The 18,029-nt window shown below is 35.3% G+C and overlaps 2 protein-coding genes across 4 annotated transcripts; one reads left to right on the top strand and one right to left on the bottom strand.

Annotated features, from left to right (window-relative positions):
* Window positions 1-42: 42 nt before the first annotated feature.
* On the bottom strand, window positions 43-4,906 carry LOC306878965 (putative helicase mov-10-B.1). Of its 3 annotated transcripts, none has more exons than XM_079431602.1 (10): window positions 4,693-4,906; window positions 4,400-4,423; window positions 3,818-3,916; window positions 3,592-3,703; window positions 3,390-3,507; window positions 2,744-2,935; window positions 2,505-2,560; window positions 2,284-2,409; window positions 1,285-1,373; window positions 43-868 (listed from the first exon to the last, which is right to left on the bottom strand). In XM_079431602.1, exons 4-8 carry the CDS (start codon window positions 3,678-3,680, stop codon window positions 2,361-2,363), a joined length of 504 nt encoding a protein of 167 aa, XP_079287728.1. In that variant the 5' UTR covers window positions 3,681-3,703; window positions 3,818-3,916; window positions 4,400-4,423; window positions 4,693-4,906; the 3' UTR covers window positions 43-868; window positions 1,285-1,373; window positions 2,284-2,360. The 3 variants fall into 3 exon arrangements, with proteins under 3 accessions (XP_079287728.1, XP_079287727.1, XP_079287729.1); XM_079431603.1 differs by having other exon boundaries at window positions 269-868; window positions 4,400-4,426; window positions 4,693-4,895; XM_079431601.1 differs by lacking the exon at window positions 4,400-4,423 and having other exon boundaries at window positions 4,693-4,895.
* A 788-nt stretch (window positions 4,907-5,694) lies between these two features.
* LOC306878937 (F-actin-capping protein subunit alpha-2-like) lies at window positions 5,695-17,725 on the top strand. The gene is made up of 9 exons (XM_079431557.1): window positions 5,695-5,759; window positions 8,379-8,442; window positions 8,976-9,027; window positions 9,365-9,428; window positions 9,681-9,887; window positions 10,338-10,417; window positions 12,315-12,465; window positions 16,026-16,088; window positions 16,243-17,725. Exons 1-9 carry the CDS (start codon window positions 5,721-5,723, stop codon window positions 16,381-16,383), a joined length of 861 nt encoding a protein of 286 aa, XP_079287683.1. The 5' UTR covers window positions 5,695-5,720; the 3' UTR covers window positions 16,384-17,725.
* Window positions 17,726-18,029: the final 304 nt, after the last annotated feature.

The raw sequence follows: 18,029 nt of genomic DNA, 5'->3' as shown, positions 1-18,029 counted from the left end.
CCTTTTGTGAGAAATTAAATGCAATGGAAAAACATCCATTTTACAAATGCTGGATCATTTAATGTTGAAAAATAATGGTGTTGCTAAAATCTTTTCTGCCTAATTTTTAAATACAACATAAAACAATACTACCATGGTATAATAAAGCCATGCATCCCATACAATATTCTAAACATAACACCATAATATAAAAAAAAGCTAAAAGATATATACTGGCATGATTTGCATGATTTTAATGACTACGACAGTATTGTTTTTATATTATTTTAATAGCCATTTAAAATAAAAAAGACCCTTTATTTGCTAGAAACGTTTTTAATTAAAGTGCTGCAGTAAAGTGCTAAAAAGCATTTGAAATAAGTAAATCTGCATTTTCAGTGATAAAGAAAAATAAAACAGATTTATGTATTAAATGACAGAAATGAAGCATTAATAAAAATATAGCGTTAACTAGTGAAAGCGATGATGCAACAGTGATCTTTAATCTACATCAGGTTGCACAAGTGCTACAATCTGTCCAGTATTAACTCAGTTTTGCTGAATTACCAATTGAATCATTCATCTGCATTGTTTTACAGGCAGAAATCAACAATAAAATGAGTTTGCCAATACTACTTTACAGATTGAAAAAAATCAATCAAATTCCCATTTGCTCTGGATGTAAGCGATGGTCTCATTTGATTGTTGTAAATCTGGTCCTCACTGCTCAGATCTCCACTCTGGATGCATATGCTGCTCTCGTCTATATCTATACACAAAAGAGCTGATTTTTAAAGACGCCAGTCGGCTGACCACATCCTCCTCTCCTTCTGCATCCTTGTAGTCGAAGCCAGTGTAGCCCTGCTCAAGCTCACAGTACTGGATAAACCTACACAAACAAATACACATTAATGAAGTATGCCATACAGACTATCAGTGTGACATTTTGCAACCATTTCCTGAAATGAAACAGAACTCGTTCCACTTTCAAATCCACGAACAATCAAGTATCAATCACAGTCCAAAACTGGTGTGTAATGCTTCTAAATATAACTGTAAGAAAAACACGGAGATTTTCCTCTTGGGCATGTGGCCAGTGTAATGTGAGGTCATTGTTTTGCATAAGAAATGCTAATATGGTATGTTACTAAAGATGTTGGCAGCCAATTAGATGGTTTGGAAGTTCAAATGGTTTTGTGGCGAAATAGTTTTGTAAATTGAAAATGGTTTGTAAGTGGCCTGTAGGGGTTAAGACTATTTGCCATTGAGTTGGTGGCAGGTTAAGCTTAGAGGAACATACATTACCTCTGCCAAGTAGGATCCTTGCTTAGGATGACTGGGTTTCCCACCACAATGAGCAAGGCTTTGGCTCTGGTCATGGCCACATTAAACCTCTGTGGGCAACAGAAGGGCTTTACTACAGGATGGCATCATTTCTCTAATCTAAGCCCAAACAGATGGTCAGAAACGTGTTTGACCTCTACTGCTCTGATTATGAACTTCTGTGATAAACTTTTCAACTTTTATTCTTGTAGCTAAAACAACCGCTATTCGATTCCACAAATGCCAACCAGTAGCTCTTGTTCAGACTTTATAAACTTATAATCAAAAGTTGAGTAAAGGTCACTGCACACAGAGTCCAAAATTGTTGCACGTTAAAAAACAAATACCTCACGTTGTGTTAATCACGTTTGCACACTGCCTCCGAAACTTTCATCCATCCAAAAAAATTCGGATCAGGTTCGATTTTCGGCATTTTCGCATCCGTAGCATGCGTTTTGATAGGAAAGGATGGGGAATACGGAAAAACGCATGGGAAAGTTTTAGACTCAGTGTGCAATGGCCTTTAGTGCGATTATTTTAAACAAAATGTATTAGTTTATTCAGCAAGGATGGATTAAATTGATCAAAAGTGACAGTAATATTATATTTGTTCATCAACAAATCCTAAAAAAAATGTATCACGGCACAACTGTTTTCAACACTGATAATAATAATAATAAAAAGAAATGTTTCTTGAGCAGCAAATCATCATATTATGATTTCTGAAGGATCATGTGACACTGAGGACTGGAGTAATGATGTTGAAAATTCAGCTTTGCTTCACAGGAATAAATTACATTTTGAAATACATTAAAATATAAAACATATATTTTAAATTGTAGTAATATTTCACAATATTACTGTTAACTGAATTTTAGCTCCAATAAATACAGCCTTGACAAATTCTTTCCAAACCTTTGAACATTAGTGCACATATATATGTATATAAACCAACTTATCCAATAGAAATGAACCACAGACCTTCTCATTTGAGAGGAAGCCAATGTTGAAGTCTTGGTCCATCTTGACATAGTTGATGCGACTACGGACGGTAGAGACTAGGATGACTTTCCTCTCTTGCCCCTGAAACTCTTCCACTGACCCCACCTACAAGAACCAAATAACGAACAGCCCAAATGACTCATAAATGAGCTCGGAGAGGGAGAAAAAAATGAATAAATAAATCAAAATCACGGGCCAACCTTGATGTCTTTCCACGTCTTGCCACAGTGTTCAGAGCTTTCCGAATTTTTTCCACCTAAATGAATAGAGTATTTATTTCTAATTTGATTATATTAACTTTTTCTTTTTGCATAAAATAGCTATAAAAAGTGTTTAATCAAATGTTAAGCCAATAGGATTTAAAATTATACATTTTATTCATTACTCATTATAAGCTAATTTTAAAACTCAAAGTAAAAAGATCCATTCTCAGTCTTGCCTGTTTCCTGTAAGGAGTGATAATGCCAATGTCATTGGTGCTGAGTTTTGGCAGGCCATTCTTGACCTGCGTTTGAATGAGCTTGTTGAGGTAGCTGACGATGACCTCGATCTCAGTCATGTTGAAGAATGAAGGACTGTTGGCCTCCCTTTCATCTTTCCCCATCACTCCATGAAACACGACAGGAAATCCCTGTTCATTACAGAAACAAGAAAAGTGCTTTAGTCATTCATTGTGCAACATTTACATCACCTCTCTGAAAAGTGACACATACTTCGGCACATATATAAAAACATAACTCAACTACACTCTTAAAAATAAAGGTTCTTTATTGGCATCTATGGTTCCATGAAAAACATCCATGGAAACTTTCAAGGTTCCTAATAATGGAAAATGGTTCTTTAGATTTAAAAATGTTCTTTTAAGAACTGTTCACTGAAATGTTCCTTTGGGAACCAAAAATTAAACCTTTATTTTTAATATTGTAGAAACAGGATCATACTGATTTACATATTTCACAGTGTGTTCAGGATATTTTGGTTCTGATTCTGTTTGGACATCCAGTTATCTACAAAACCAGCAAATGTTTTTGCTTCTAACATCTTTATCAAACAAAAAAGAAGTTTTTTTTGTAGTGGTCTGGTACCTTCTTAAGGAGATGCTCCCAGTGACAGAAAGCCTCTCGCGCCATCTCGTTTGCAAACACCTGCAGTTCATTCTCATAGAAGATCTCGTTGGGGATCTTGAGGATGGCGGGATGAGATCTGGGATGGGGCGAGAAGAACTTGACAATAAGTGATCCGTCATCACTTTTGACATTAAAAATGGATGAGAGATAAGATTAGAACCTGTAGTTGCGCAGAAGTTTGGTGACGAAGCGGGTGTCAAATCCAGAATGACCATCCTGGCTCTTCTGATAGAGAGCGTTCGGTTTCATCAGCCTCTCCAGGAGGGACTGACCTGTTTCATATTAAATGGTAATAAAAATATCATTTTAGGACTGAACTATAGCTGAGTTTAAGAAGAAGAAATAAATGCAAAATATAATGGAAGTCATGAAACATCTTTGAGTACCCAATCCGTGTAGTTGTGCCAGTGGAGATCTCAGAACGGGGCCCAGCTGCTTTGGGTCTCCGGCCAAAACCAGCTGGCCCTTCTCAGGGTCGAGCAAACCTTGGGCAGAGAGAGAAAGCACAGTGTAGAAATGAACAATCTGTTCTTCTAATTCAAGTTCTTAATCTCCTCTCCCAACCTTTCCTCATTTACCTACGATCCCGATGATACACTACTCATCTATGAAGATGTGTGTGTCGTTATCTTTTGTAACCTTATTAAAGTCTTCACTGTCACTTATTTATGTCTTAAAAATTAATAAATAAATAAAAATCTCACTGAACCCAAACTTTTGAACAGTAGTGTATATAAAGAGTTAATTTGCAAAAACGGATAACTCCGTTTTTAACTATTTTCATTGTTATAATAAAAAAAAACATGATTTTTGAAGTTTTTGAGTTATCTGTTTTTGCAAATAAACTCTTCATATATAAAATGAGGTATTTAATACAAAAACATGTTAAAAACATGTTACAGTGTGGTTACTATCCAAGAAAGCTATGTATCATGTTATCACTGTTTGTAATATTTCAAATTTCTTACTTCTTGGAGAAGCCGAGTTTAACTCTTCTACACGATGGACATAAAAAAAAATACGAAAAGAAAAAAGGAAACAATCACATGCAACTTTAGTTAAACCTAGAAAAACAGCTATTGCATCAATGCAGATCCTGGACAGTGATATCACACACAACACTTGTCTACAAATGGCACACTGTTTTATTCCAAACTTTGTAGATACAAAGATAAAATAAAGCAAAACTTGACATGAATGAATCTTGCTAAATAGATATGCCAGATACTGAGCAGCTGACTCTTGAGTCATTGTGGCAAACCTGTTAAACTCAAAGTTGTAAATATCCTGAAGCTCGTTTCTGTCTGTTTTCGAGATCCTCTGCCCCAGAAACTCCAGGAAATCAAGCCCTACTTCATATGATGTTCTGAGAGAAGGCATTGTGCTGTTGTTAGTAGTTTGGGACGTTATCTGCTGCACAAGGCGATTCGAAACGGACTGCACGCGGTCTAACGGTGACCAAGCAAGGGTACATCAGTAAATGATCGCATTGGGTCTCAAACGAAGGAGCCCTGGCAGTTTCTTCACTACTTATATAAATTACTTGTCGGCTTGAATCCTGAATTCTTCCAACAATGTTAATGCATAAACAATTTAAACATAAAAACGAGTCAATGCTTTGCAAACATTACGCAGTTACCGGTCATAAACTTTTATAATGAGAAACTCTCTTTAGTGACACTCCCTAAATCTGTTGCATTACATAAGATCCACAGAGGAGAGACACTTTTCATGGATAGTTAATTATCTGGATGGGGTTATTTAATTCAAAACTCCGTGAGCATTGGTAAATCTAGAAATCTCTATTTCCGTCAAATTAGAGAAACTTGTAGTCATAACCAAATATGGCCTGATTCAATTGTTATTGAGTAGATTATATAATAATAGTAATATTATGAACAAGTGCAACATATTTGGTATATCATACTTATGGAGATAATAAGAAAAACTATTTGTATTGAGAGCAACATACAATATATTATAGAAATTCAAGAGCATAAACAGGATAGAAAACAAAACTTCTACAGGTTATATGCCTGGATAATCGTCTAAAGGATTATATATTTTGATACAAAGACTTTGAAACATGAGTGACAACTTTTTAAGTTACATACACCATATAATTTTTTTTTTTATTAAATCTCATATGGTATACAAAGTGGTAATAACAGAATTTCAGTAGCTAAATATAACGTTAAGTGTGTAAATATGCAATTTTGAACTCATTTGTCATGTTTATGATGGTTTTCCCGTAATGCAGTTCGACAGGGCAGGTCCAGTTGAGCCAAGATGGCGGACTTTGAGGAACAGCTTTCCGACGAAGAGAAGGTATGTGATTATCGATTCAGGCTTCCTGATTTATCTTCCCTCCTCTGTTACTGGGATATGTTGAACTTATATACTGTCACGAACATGTCATAAATGTTATTACGCACATAGGATGTTTTAGAGTTTATAAAATCCGCGATGAACAGCGTGCTAAGGAAGCTAGCAAGCTAACTGAAACTCGATCTAATCATGATCGCACTTCCCTCAGACGCTAGACTGTGTAGATAGTGACTGAGATTACAGATTAATATTATTAATACTTAACTACTGTATGTGGAAAATGTATTCTATTAGATAATATTTGCGGTTTCACCTCAACATTGAAAGTATTAATGAGTTTACAGACTATTAGAAGAGGCTCGAAATGGTGCATCTAAATCAGGAAAAATCACTTCATCAACTTAATTAAGACAACATTATAATATATTTGCGACCATGCACTTTTTTATCATTTGTCACACAACTTAGTCTCTTAGAACAGTTCATTTTCGTACAAAAACGTATTTAAGATCAGTTTCCCCGTGTTGTATTTGTTTCTAATAGCATCCAATATATAAATGGCTACATTTAATTGTCGTTTTAGATTAATGTAATGAGATGGGGAAGTGTTTTTCTTGCACTAAAAAGCAGGGGCGCAACCTCAGCTCCTGGTCTTGTTTGTATTCTCAGCTGAGTGTTGATGACCCAGCCCTCTTTCTGCATGCTCTTACATGCGAGCGGCTCTTCCCGTCCGTGGCCCCCACCCTCTGCTGCAGAGCCGATGCGAGGCAAGGGCTGTTCTAACGCGTGGACTCGCCCCTCCGCCTCTAACTCGAAACAGTCGTGTTGAGGCCAGTTGAAGAAGCATTTCAGAAATGCTTAGATGTGGAAAGTGTGTTGCAGCTGCAAACTGCTCAAGATTAGCCAGATGTGATTATTTAGATTCTACTTTTATATTATTCAGCACACCAGTGGGAGATAAAGACAAAAACTTGTCTTGTGCTTCAGGGCACAGGTTATCTTTTACTTTACTTACTTTTAGTCATTTAGCAGACGCTTTTATCCAAAGCGACTTACAAATAAGAAAAAGTAACTAAAACTAAAAGTTAACACTCTGTAAATACTCTATACACACCCATTTAAGAAAATACAGAGGTTAAATAAAATTGACAAATGCATACAACAACAACATTTCAATAGTAAACATATAAAGGAAAAAAAAAAAAAGCGATACTTATATCCTTCGCCGTTGCCGGTAGAGTCGATGGTCTTTACACTCTTTACTTTTTACTTTGTCGTTTAGCAGACGCTTTTATCCAAAGCGACTTACAAATAAGAAAAAGTAACTAAAACTAAAAGTTAACATTATCTATGATTGAAATAAAAAAATGAAATTATTAATCGTACAACATAATATAGGATATGTATGGTAATATTGAGCAAAAGTGTTAAATACACTAATTAGAATTTAGATGTTTTGTCATATTAAGCAAAAAGCTGAATTGAGCAGTTTCCTACTAAAAGTGTGAACAAGATGGAGAACACAGCCACAAAAAATGATTTTAGTATAGTAGCGGAAAAGGCAGTTGCTTGAATTCTAGATTATGAGTGATTTGTTGATTTTTAGTTGTTATTGTGTGTACTGATTATTAATGCAAATCCAGTAAGGCATTGATTTCCCTCACTGCCTATCAGTAATCAGGGTTGTGATTACACAAGGAAAGCAAGAATAGCATATTATTTTAGTCATCTTGTGATTGGAACAGAAAATGTGAATGTATGCATTTTCTATCCACGACCTTTTTCACACAGATGCTGTATCATTTACTGGCTGTTTCTAGTTCTTACTGTTCATAAAATGGTGTAGATTTTTAAAAATGTTTTTGAAGAATCTCTTATGTTCACCAAGGCTGCATTTAAGGTAAATATAGTAATATTGTGAAATATTAGTAGAATTTTAAAAACCAGTTTTCTATTGTAATGTATTTCAAAATGTAATTTATTCTTGTGATGCAAAGCTGAATTTTCAGCATCATTACTTAAGTGTCACTCATAATAAATACTGACTTCAAGCTTTTAACCAATGCTTTATATTTTTTTGGCTGCTTGCCCATATGTGGTTGTGGACAGAATGCTCTACAGGTGGTCTTTACAGTATTTGTTTGTTGTTAGTCTGTTTTTGTCACTGAAGACAGAGCCTGTAAAGGTTTCCACATTCAGAAGTGCTGGAATGGGTCCAGAATGGGAAAAATCTGTGGATCCAGAGCTGGATTCAGTGTCACCGGCCCTTAATGCTTACATGTGCACTCCTAAGAAAAGCCACAATTCTGCAGCCTTCTAAGGAGTGACACAGAGAGGGGCTCAGCATTTGACCTGTTTTCAAAGGAAGCGCAAAGATATACCAGTTTACTTTAGTTGATATGTGTTGTTTAAGTTGCTTTTGGTTCCTAGAGTCTCTGGAAATGTGTAACAGTGGCATTAGGCTGTGGTTCATAAAAATTGTTTGGATGTGCACACCACCTGTTCTTGAACGAGACCGTTTTTCTTGGGTATTTTTGAGGTGTTAGATATTTTCTGCAATAGTTTGAATAAACACTGATACCTCTTGTTTTCTTCATAAGTGCTTTTGTGTTTCCTCAGGTCCGCATTGCTGCAAATTTTGTCATCCATGCTCCCCCTGGAGAGTTCAATGAAGTCTTCAATGGTAAAATATTCATGCATCATATATACAGGCATAAATAAAAAAAAAAAAATGATTCAGACAGTTTGGGGTTGGTTAGATTTTTTTAATGTTTGTGTAAGAAGTCTCTTATGTTCTCCAAGGTTGCATTTATTTGATTGAAAATACAGTAAAAACCGTAATATTGTGAAATATTATTACAATTAATTTTTTTTTTTTCGTTTTAATATATTTAATTTATTCCTGTGTTGCAAAGCTGATCCTTGATCCTTCAGAAATCATTCTAATATGCTGATTTACTGCTCAAAAAACTATTTTTTATTATTATCAATGATGAGTTGTGCTGCTGCATATTTTTGTGGAAACATTATACTTTTTTTTGTTTTTTTTTTTTAAAGTATTTTTCAAAAACAAAAAATCTTACAGACCCCAGGTTTTTGAACAGTAGTATACTGTATGTTAGGAGGAATTTCATTATTTTTATGCCAGAATATGACTTGCTGTCTGACATCATAATGTTCTCATGATATCACATGACGTCCTTTCTTTGGTTTCAGATGTGCGGCTACTGCTCAATAATGACAATCTGCTCAGGGAAGGGGCGGCTCAGTGAGTACCCTGTGTTTATTACAGTATATGAATGCAAATTATTTTACTATCTTAACATAAGCCTGTTTTCTTCAAGCAAAATATATAAATCTAGTTTCTCTTCAAGATATGACATGAGTACGTAACCAGTTTTCAGTGACTCTTTCAGTTTAGATTCCCCATCACAATATGAATAGATCTATGGAGAAGTGGTATATTTAGCTCAATGGCTTTATCAAAAGCCCTTTATTTAAATTAGATCACATTTTGTGAATCATTAATCAGTGATGAACTGATAATGTTGCAAATTTTGAATATACTGTATTACACTAAACACATTGTTTTCTGTTTGTGACAGTGCCTTTGCCCAGTACAACATGGATCAATTCACACCTGCTAAATTTGATGGAAGTGAAGATCAGGTGATTATAAAAATTACTTTTGAACTGAAAATTAATTTCTTAACATACATTCACATAGTCATATTGTGCATGATTTACCAGTGCACGTTATTCCAAAGAAACTGTAAACCCTCTTGTCAGAAACATGCTCTCCCTCTGAAATAATGTTAACCAGTTGCCAAATATACAACTACAACTTCTACAGTAGGAAAGAAGGGTCTATTTAAACTGAATTTTGTATTAAATTATACTTGAACTGCTTCCAAACTGCAGGTTTTGATCACAGAGCATGGAGACCTCGGCCGCGGACGGTTTTTTGACCCTCGTAAGAAACAGTCGTTCAAGTTTGACCACTTGAAGAAAGAGGCGACTGACCCACAGTCTCATGAGGGTGAGGCGGCCCTCAGGCCGTGGAGGGATGCTTGTGATGAAGCTCTGAGGGCGTATGTCAAAGATCATTACCCCACTGGAGTATGCACTGTGAGTTCACAAGATCTCATTTTCATTTATTAAAGGAACAGCTTATTTAAAGGGATCGTTCACCCAAAAATGAAAATTTGATGTTTATCTGCTTACCCCAAGGACATCCAAGATATAGGTGACTTTGTTTCTTCAGTAGAACACAAACAAAGATTTTTAAAGAAACCGTTGCAGTCTGTCAGTCATATAATGGCAGTCAATGGAACTCACGGCTTTCTCTCAAAGCTGTGAGTCCCATTGACTGCCATTATATGACTGACAGACTGCAACGGTTTGAGTTAAATATCCTCATTTGTGTTCTACTGAAGAAACAAAGTCACCTATATCTTGGATGCCCTTGGGGTAAGCAGATAAACATAACATTTTTATTTTTGGGTGAACGATCCCTTTAAATAAGCAAGTTCTTTTTTGCAACATTTGTGTTGACCGATATTCTTGTATTGTTTTTAGGTTTATGGGAAAACCATCGATGGACAGCAAACTATCATTGCTTGTATCGAGGGTCATCAGTTTCAGCCCAAAAATTTTTGGTAATTTCTTTATCCTTCTCCGTTTAATGGTATGACTTGAGCTTTAAATCATGTATTCAAGTAGTGGTGCTCATGCAGGTGACTCAGGTTTGAGTCTGACCTGCAACATCTACCAATATCATTCCTCAGCTCCTCAATGTCCTGTCTCTCATTTATCTTTCTGATTAAAAAGTAAAAAAAAAAAAATGTAATAATAATAATAATAGCAAGCACATACGCCTAAACTGCGTCCCAAATGATGCACTTAAACACTGTACGTATGCACTATGTACTCATCCATGTAGTGTATGAATTTTATAAGGTTATTTTGTCATTAATAATCAGAGTCTGATAGCCCCTCCTCCTTAGCAATGTAATTAAAGCTGCGATGGTTGAGTGCGTGAAGTGCTCAACATTCCACATTTAGTTTTTTTTTAGGTTATTTAAATGCATCATCCGGGTATTTAAAGTGTACCTTTTCATATTAGAATTTTCGGTGTGAATGCACTACTCGCACAATTTATTCTACAAAACGTTATGGAATAGTGCATAAGTATCCGATTTGGGATGCACCTGAAATAAAAAGTTTGGAAGTTTTCTTTCCCATTTTTTTCGTGTTTTTAATGACAGTTTGATCAAAAATCTCATGCTCAAATGCTTTTTTTAATAAACCAAGTATAAATTCTGCCCTATTTAAACAGGAATTGTTTCTCATGCAGACATTGGTTTAATATTTACATGGCTCCTCAGTGATAAAACTGATATGTTTAGATGATTTATTTTTAATGGAGGAGCAAGTTTTGTGATCCTACAGACCCGTTTCTCATATGTTCAGTCACAACACAGCAGTCACAATTTTATCATTTCAAATGGTGGATGGATATAATTTTTAAAATGTGGAAATTAGCAGAAATAAGTTAATGCAGCCTTTTATTTACATAAGGTAAAGTGAAAATGATTTTATAAAATTATATAAATGTATATAATACATATTTTAAAATTCTATTGTTTAGCAGTTGCCGCCGCCATAATGGCAAAATTTAAAATTTGAAAAATATGAAAATCTTTCTTTCCTAACAGCTGTTAATTTCTGAAGTGGAGTCATCTTGTCTTTTTTTTTTATTTCAGTTTTAGTTATTTTAGTACTTCAACTTAAAACAGATGAAAGAAGTGTAGCCTTGGCAACAGTCTGACATAAAATACATTACATTATATTCATACTTTATATATACATTGTTAACATTCATGTAACATTTCTTTTTATTGTTTTAGTTAAAGATAAAACCCTTGCAGTGACATATTATTGTATGATTTCCCAGGATTCATCTGTTGAAGTTGTTTGAGAGAAATCCTCTTGTACTAAACTGTGGAATTACAAAGAATTATGTGTTACTAGTCTTTTGATTAATACTCTTTAACATAACAACCATAATGGTTGTTCACTCTTTGCTTTGCTGTATGCCTGATGCAGTTTCCGGCTTTGTTCCAAGTATGATATATGATCTTTAGGTGTGGGGAATGAGCTCTGCCCCCACCCAGATCATGACCCTACTGTATCTAGAGACTATTATGTGTCTTTGAATGGAGAACAGGTGCACTAGACTGCAAAGGTCGCCTACTCGTAGTACTGACAATCTAGTTTGGCTCTTTCACACTTAAAGATAACACAACACACGACTTAATGGCACAAAAGAACATCATCTTTAAGCAATGTGCAAAAACACTGAGATGTCATGTTATATTCTTGATGTGGATTTCTAGGAACTAAACAGTGAATAGTTTTTGCATACTATAGTAATTATGACGGATTGCATGCAACATTGGCTTTTGTAGTACAATACAGCTACTAGAAATGCCATCAGTCTCGTTCTTCTTGTCCGTAAGACCAATTACCGATAAACTTCCTGTCTGCATATAGGAACGGCCGCTGCCGATCGGAATGGAAGTTCACCATTTCTCAGCCCACTACTCAGGTGGTGGGAGTGCTGAAGATCCAGGTTCATTACTATGAGGATGGCAACGTGCAGCTGGTCAGCCACAAGGATGTACAACAGTCTCTGATCATCTCTGTAAGTTATTTGAGCCTGAGCTGCTTGGGTTTTTGAGTGAGTATGCTTCCTGTTAATGAGTCAGTACAACACAAACAACCTGCCTGATAAAAGAACAGCCGACTGCCCTATGAATGACTTGTCTAATGACAGTGGGTGTGGTGCTGTTTTGATGGATGAAGCACATGATGTCTTTTTGGTACATCTGTTTTCTGGACTTTGAATTGTTGCTGCCTGGCATGGCAGAATGATATTTACTAGTTAAGTTTAGACTACTATTCAAAAGTTTGGTGTCAGTAATTAATTTTTTTAATAATGTTACATTTATTTTTAAAGAAATTAATACTTTTATTCAACAACAATGCGTTAAATTAGGGATGCACGATATTGGATTTTTGCCGATATGCCGATATTTTTCATCTAATTTTGGCCGATACCGATATATTTCCTTTTGTTTGGAAACAACACCTAGTCCAGGGATGGGCAACTGGTGGCCCGCGGGCTGTATACGGCCTGCAGTGTCTTTTAGTACGGCCCGCTGGGTCATATTAGACTCGTAAGATAAATTTGAAAACATTTGGAATAGTCACTTAAAGATTGCTTTCAGTTTATGATGTTAACACTATCTCCAGCCAGGAGAGGTCGCTAGTTTCCGGCCGCTCCCCGTATTAATTTCAGTGTAGTAGGACGTGCAATCTAATGTAAACATTCACTAACTTTAGCAAATAATAAATGAAAAACTGACCATGAAAGCAGTATTTTCCAGTCAAGATGGTAAACAGATTATCTTTTTACCAAGTTCAAGGGGATACCCATATGTTTGGAAATCTGTATTTTTATTTTTAAAAATCGCCATTGACCTCCACTGCTCACAAACAACGGGGACGCAACGGGAGTTGCACTTGTCTCAAATTTTAAAGGTAAATTGCATAGTCAACAAAACCTTTTTGCTAAATGCATGACAGAAATGTTTGGTCTGAACTATGTTCTTAGGGTTTCCGCGGGTCCTTAAAACGTATTCAGTTTAATTGTTTAAATTTAAGGCCATGAAACTCTTGGTACAAAAAGTCTTAATTATTAGCGGTCTTAAATTTGGGGACGGAAAGAGAAGAATTGCTATATAGATTAATATGATGATTAAACTTAATTAAAAAGGCTATGATTTCACTGAATAAACATGACCGCTGAACATATCAAAGTCAGGCGCTGCTGCTTTGTGTACTGCTGTTACAGGGGAAACCACTATATTTCTGCAGTTCCGAAAGTGAAACCTGCTGGCAGAGACGAATTTGAATTTTCAATAAGCCCACGTCTGCTATTTTTGCTACACATTTGTTTTGATGGATCGACAAGAAGCTAATGCATGATGAAAATCTAAACAATTAAGACACTAAGATATATTTGTTATATAATATAATAATTGATTGATAATAATTGTTTAAATTAATATAATAATTAATACTTTTGACTCATCCCTTTTCTTAAAAAATGTTTAAAGGCTGAAATGTGAAGTGCAGGTCTTAAAAAGGGCTTTAAATGTCTTAAAAAAAATTTTTAATAAGCCCTTTTTAACTGTCCTCTTGTTGTTTTGATAATGTTCTGTAGACAACTGATTAAAAAAACGACCTCTGTACGTTTGTTGCAAATTTACAGACAATGCAATTGAGATGTTTACATTGTTGTCAGTTGACAAATATTACTCCAACAAGCCAAAGTTTCCCTTCTGAAGTTTTATAGTTAATAAAATATTGAAAAACAAAAGACATTATACTTTAATTTCCTTCAATAAAAAGGAAATTGAGTTAGACGGTAAGCAGAAATTATAAGCAAAATATTTTTAAATTTGGTTAGTTTTTAACAAGAACTTATTTAATAGAATTAAATAAAAGATAATGAAGGTTTTTTGACAGTACATTGAAGCTTTGAAAATAACTCCACTATATCAATCGCTGCATTTTCCCCCCAGAAAGATGCAGTTAACCCTAACATATTTCTTTTAAGATTTAACATTTGTAGATGTTCTAAAACAAAAGAGTTGAGAGAATTCTGAAGATCTTTTAGAGCTCATGATTTGTTTAAAATATAAAACACAGTACATAAAACACTGCGCTTCTGCCGCTGCACGTGCTATTACGGTTTATACACCGAACGCGTCATTCTGTTTGTGCTTTTACAGATTAAGTGCAGCGATCTAAATCAGTGAATCTAATCGTCATTCAGACAAAACTTTACTTCAAGAACGAGCCACACTGCTGACGTGATCTAATCCCTAACACACCCTGAGCATATGTGAGTTAATGTATTCCTCTTATCGGCAAAGACATATTGGCATAATTTTTCATATCAGGCCGATGCCGATATTTACATTTAAAGCCATTATCGGCCGATTCCGATAATATCATGCATTCCTACATTAAATTGTTCAAAAGTAATAGTAATTAAATTTATAAGAGATCTACAAGGGATTTCTGTTACGTTTTTCAACATAATACTAAGCTAATACCAAGAAATGTTTCTTGAGCAGCATGATTTCTGAAGGATCATGTGACATTGAAGACTGGGGTAATCGTGAAAGTCGTGGCCTAATGGTTAGAGAGTCGGACTCGTAATCGAAAGGTTGCGGGTTCGAGTCCCCGGCCGGCAGGGATTGTAGGTGGGGGGAGTGAATGTCCAGCGCTCTCTCCACCCTCAATACCACGACTGAGGTGCCCTTGAGCACCGAACCCCCAACTGCTCCCCGGGCGCTGCAGCATGGCTGCCCACTGCTCCGGGTGTGTGTTCATGGTGTGTGTGTGTGTGTGTGTGTGTGCATGCATTTGTTCACTACTCACTGCTGTGTGTGTGCACTTGGATGGGTTAAACGCAGAGCACCAATTTCGAGTATGGGTCACCATACTTGACAATACGTCACGACTTTACTTTTTTACTTTAATGATGCTGAAAATTCAGCTTTGCATCACAGGAATAAATTACATTTTAAAATATATTCAAGCAGATATGTAAAATTGTAATAATATTTCATAATATTACTGATTTGACTGTATTTTTGACCAAATAAATGCAGGCTTGATGAGAAAGAGACTTCTTTCAAAAAAATCTTACCAAACACCAAACTTTTAAACAGTAGTTTATATTAATGCCATTTCGAATGGAGTTTCCTTAAGCCTTTAAGCGGTATTAATTAAAATAGTTTTTTTGTGAATATACAGTTTGGCTTGCCCAGAACTTACTCTTTATTTAGTCAGCCTGCTGACTCAAACTTTGACGACAAATCTCTTTTCCCAATATCCCAATGCTCCCTTATGACAGCATGAGAATGATAAATTAGAAAAAGCATCAGTTAAACAACTGATGTTCTTCCTTTTCCTTTTAATTATGTTGTACTAGCGCCATATGCTTCTTTGTTGAGAGAATAGAAATGTGAAATTGCCCTGCAAATCCATTTAATTCTGACCAAAATGAACAAACTAAACACTTAAAGAAACTAATACTTTCTGGAATTCTTTTGTAAGTAATTATCAGTGCACAAATTTGCCACTTTTGGTAATTTAGTGATTATTTTTGCTCTTCTTTTTCAACAGAATGAGGTACAGACTGCCAATGAGTTTGTCAAAATCATTGGAAGTGCTGAATATGAATATCAGGTTTGTTGATTTTGATTGGTTAGCCATTATTTCACAGTACTGCGATTGCATGTTAGTCTTGATGGAGGAAGAAATTAATTATTTTATAGCACCTGATCATATCTATGATGTGCAAAAAGTCATAGATTGAGATTTCCTGTCGCTTGCCTTCCAGACGGCCATCAGTGAGAACTACCAGACCATGTCTGACACCACCTTCAAGGCCTTACGCCGGCAGCTTCCTGTCACCCGTACCAAGATCGACTGGAACAAGATCCTCAGCTACAAGATCGGCAAAGAGATGCAAAACGCTTAGACACACGGCATGCCTCCGCTCCTGCTCACGTTACAAGCAAAGAGACAAGCTACGAGGGGCCCATATCTAAACCTGAACCTATACCTGAATCAAGGGCAGGGCCAAGGCAAGAAGGTCCTTCAAGAAGTGTGCTAAAAATGTTTGTCCTTTTTTTTTGTTTGTTTGTTTTCCAGAAGCCACGGTTTGACCTCAGCTGAAGAGACTGCCTCCTTTTCTGTATTGTAGGAGGGCTGCAAGCTTATTTTAATGGGTTTAGCAAAAGTTTTTGCTGTTGAACAAATACCTCCAACGACACCAGTGTACAGCGTCATAAATGGCCCCCCTAATATCACTTACGCCTCCCCTAGATCAGCGCTCCCAATGCTTGACACACTGAACTTTTTATTGCACTTAGCCCATATGATCAATTGAGTCAATTTTGTTTACTTTTTTTAGCAACTTGACAAAGTTTTACTTCATGTTGAGTCGTAAGATATCATTTATCAATACGTAGCCCATCAAAGCTCTCTGTCTGGTCATAAAGAATGTCGTGACACCAGTTTATGATCACTGTGTTGTTTTCCAAACTAACGATTGGTCTTTTTTTAAAGCATTGTTGTAAGGTGCCATCATTTGAATGTTCTGTCAATTGATCACAGAGAGGGTTGTGCCAAAGTGAGCATTGTATTTATACAGCAAGTCGTTTCAGGTTACTGTTCTTTGTGGAAATGGTCCCATTGTCGTACTCTGGTGTCTAAGAATGGTATATATACTGTATGCAGTTACACAAAATATTTGTTACCCCTCACTTCAGCCTCCTACCCTAGCTTTTATTGCTAACTATTTTTTACGAAATGTAAGAACAAATATGATCCCAGAGGAATAAATGATTTGCACCAAACTGACTTCATTACTATTATTTTTAATTTATTGGAACACCATTTAATGTCATAATATTAAAATGCCATTTTACTTAAAATGAGGGGTGTAAATTTGCTCTGATGTCAATTGCGTTGTGTTTCTTTTTTATCATTTAGTAATGCATTATGAATTCTAAAATTTGGCCCTGAATCAGTTTAGTTGTTTTGGTGCTCAGAATAATAATAATTTTAATTACGAAGCTGTGTTTTTATGTTGTTGTTTTTTTGTGTATTATTACTATATCAAATTATAATAAGTTCTGTAATTGTTGCATTAAAATTGTTAAATTGGTGCATTTCTACACCCCTGCTTAAATTGCTAGAATATTTGTTTGGTTCTTGCCATAAAAAGGATTTAAAATATATGCTATACCTATATTCATTAGCCACAGAAATTAACTTTAATTGTATTTTTTTTTTTTTTCAATTAAATTTTATTTGGCAAATGGTGGTATTTTTTCCCCCTCTGAATTGATTTTAAGTTTAAATATTTAAAAATATATATATTTTTCCCCTGTATTGTTTTTTTTTTTTCTATTTATTTTAATATTTATTTTTTTCTAAAATATCCATTAGGTAAACAATAGAAAATGTAAAAAATATGGGCATTGTTTTATTTTGTGTATAGTAAAATAGTAGTACGCTAGAACGATATGCTGATCAGCTAGTTTCACTTAAAAAAACGTAGTATACAGTATATACTGCAGTATGCTTTGAAGCCGTTGCGTATAAATGAACGGGAGCTGC

This window comes from Barbus barbus (assembly GCF_936440315.1).
Source record: "Barbus barbus genome assembly, chromosome: 13".
Taxonomy (NCBI): domain Eukaryota; kingdom Metazoa; phylum Chordata; class Actinopteri; order Cypriniformes; family Cyprinidae; genus Barbus; species Barbus barbus.
The sequence above is the reverse complement of the archived record's forward strand: the minus strand, read 5'-3'. Positions and strand labels throughout refer to the sequence as shown.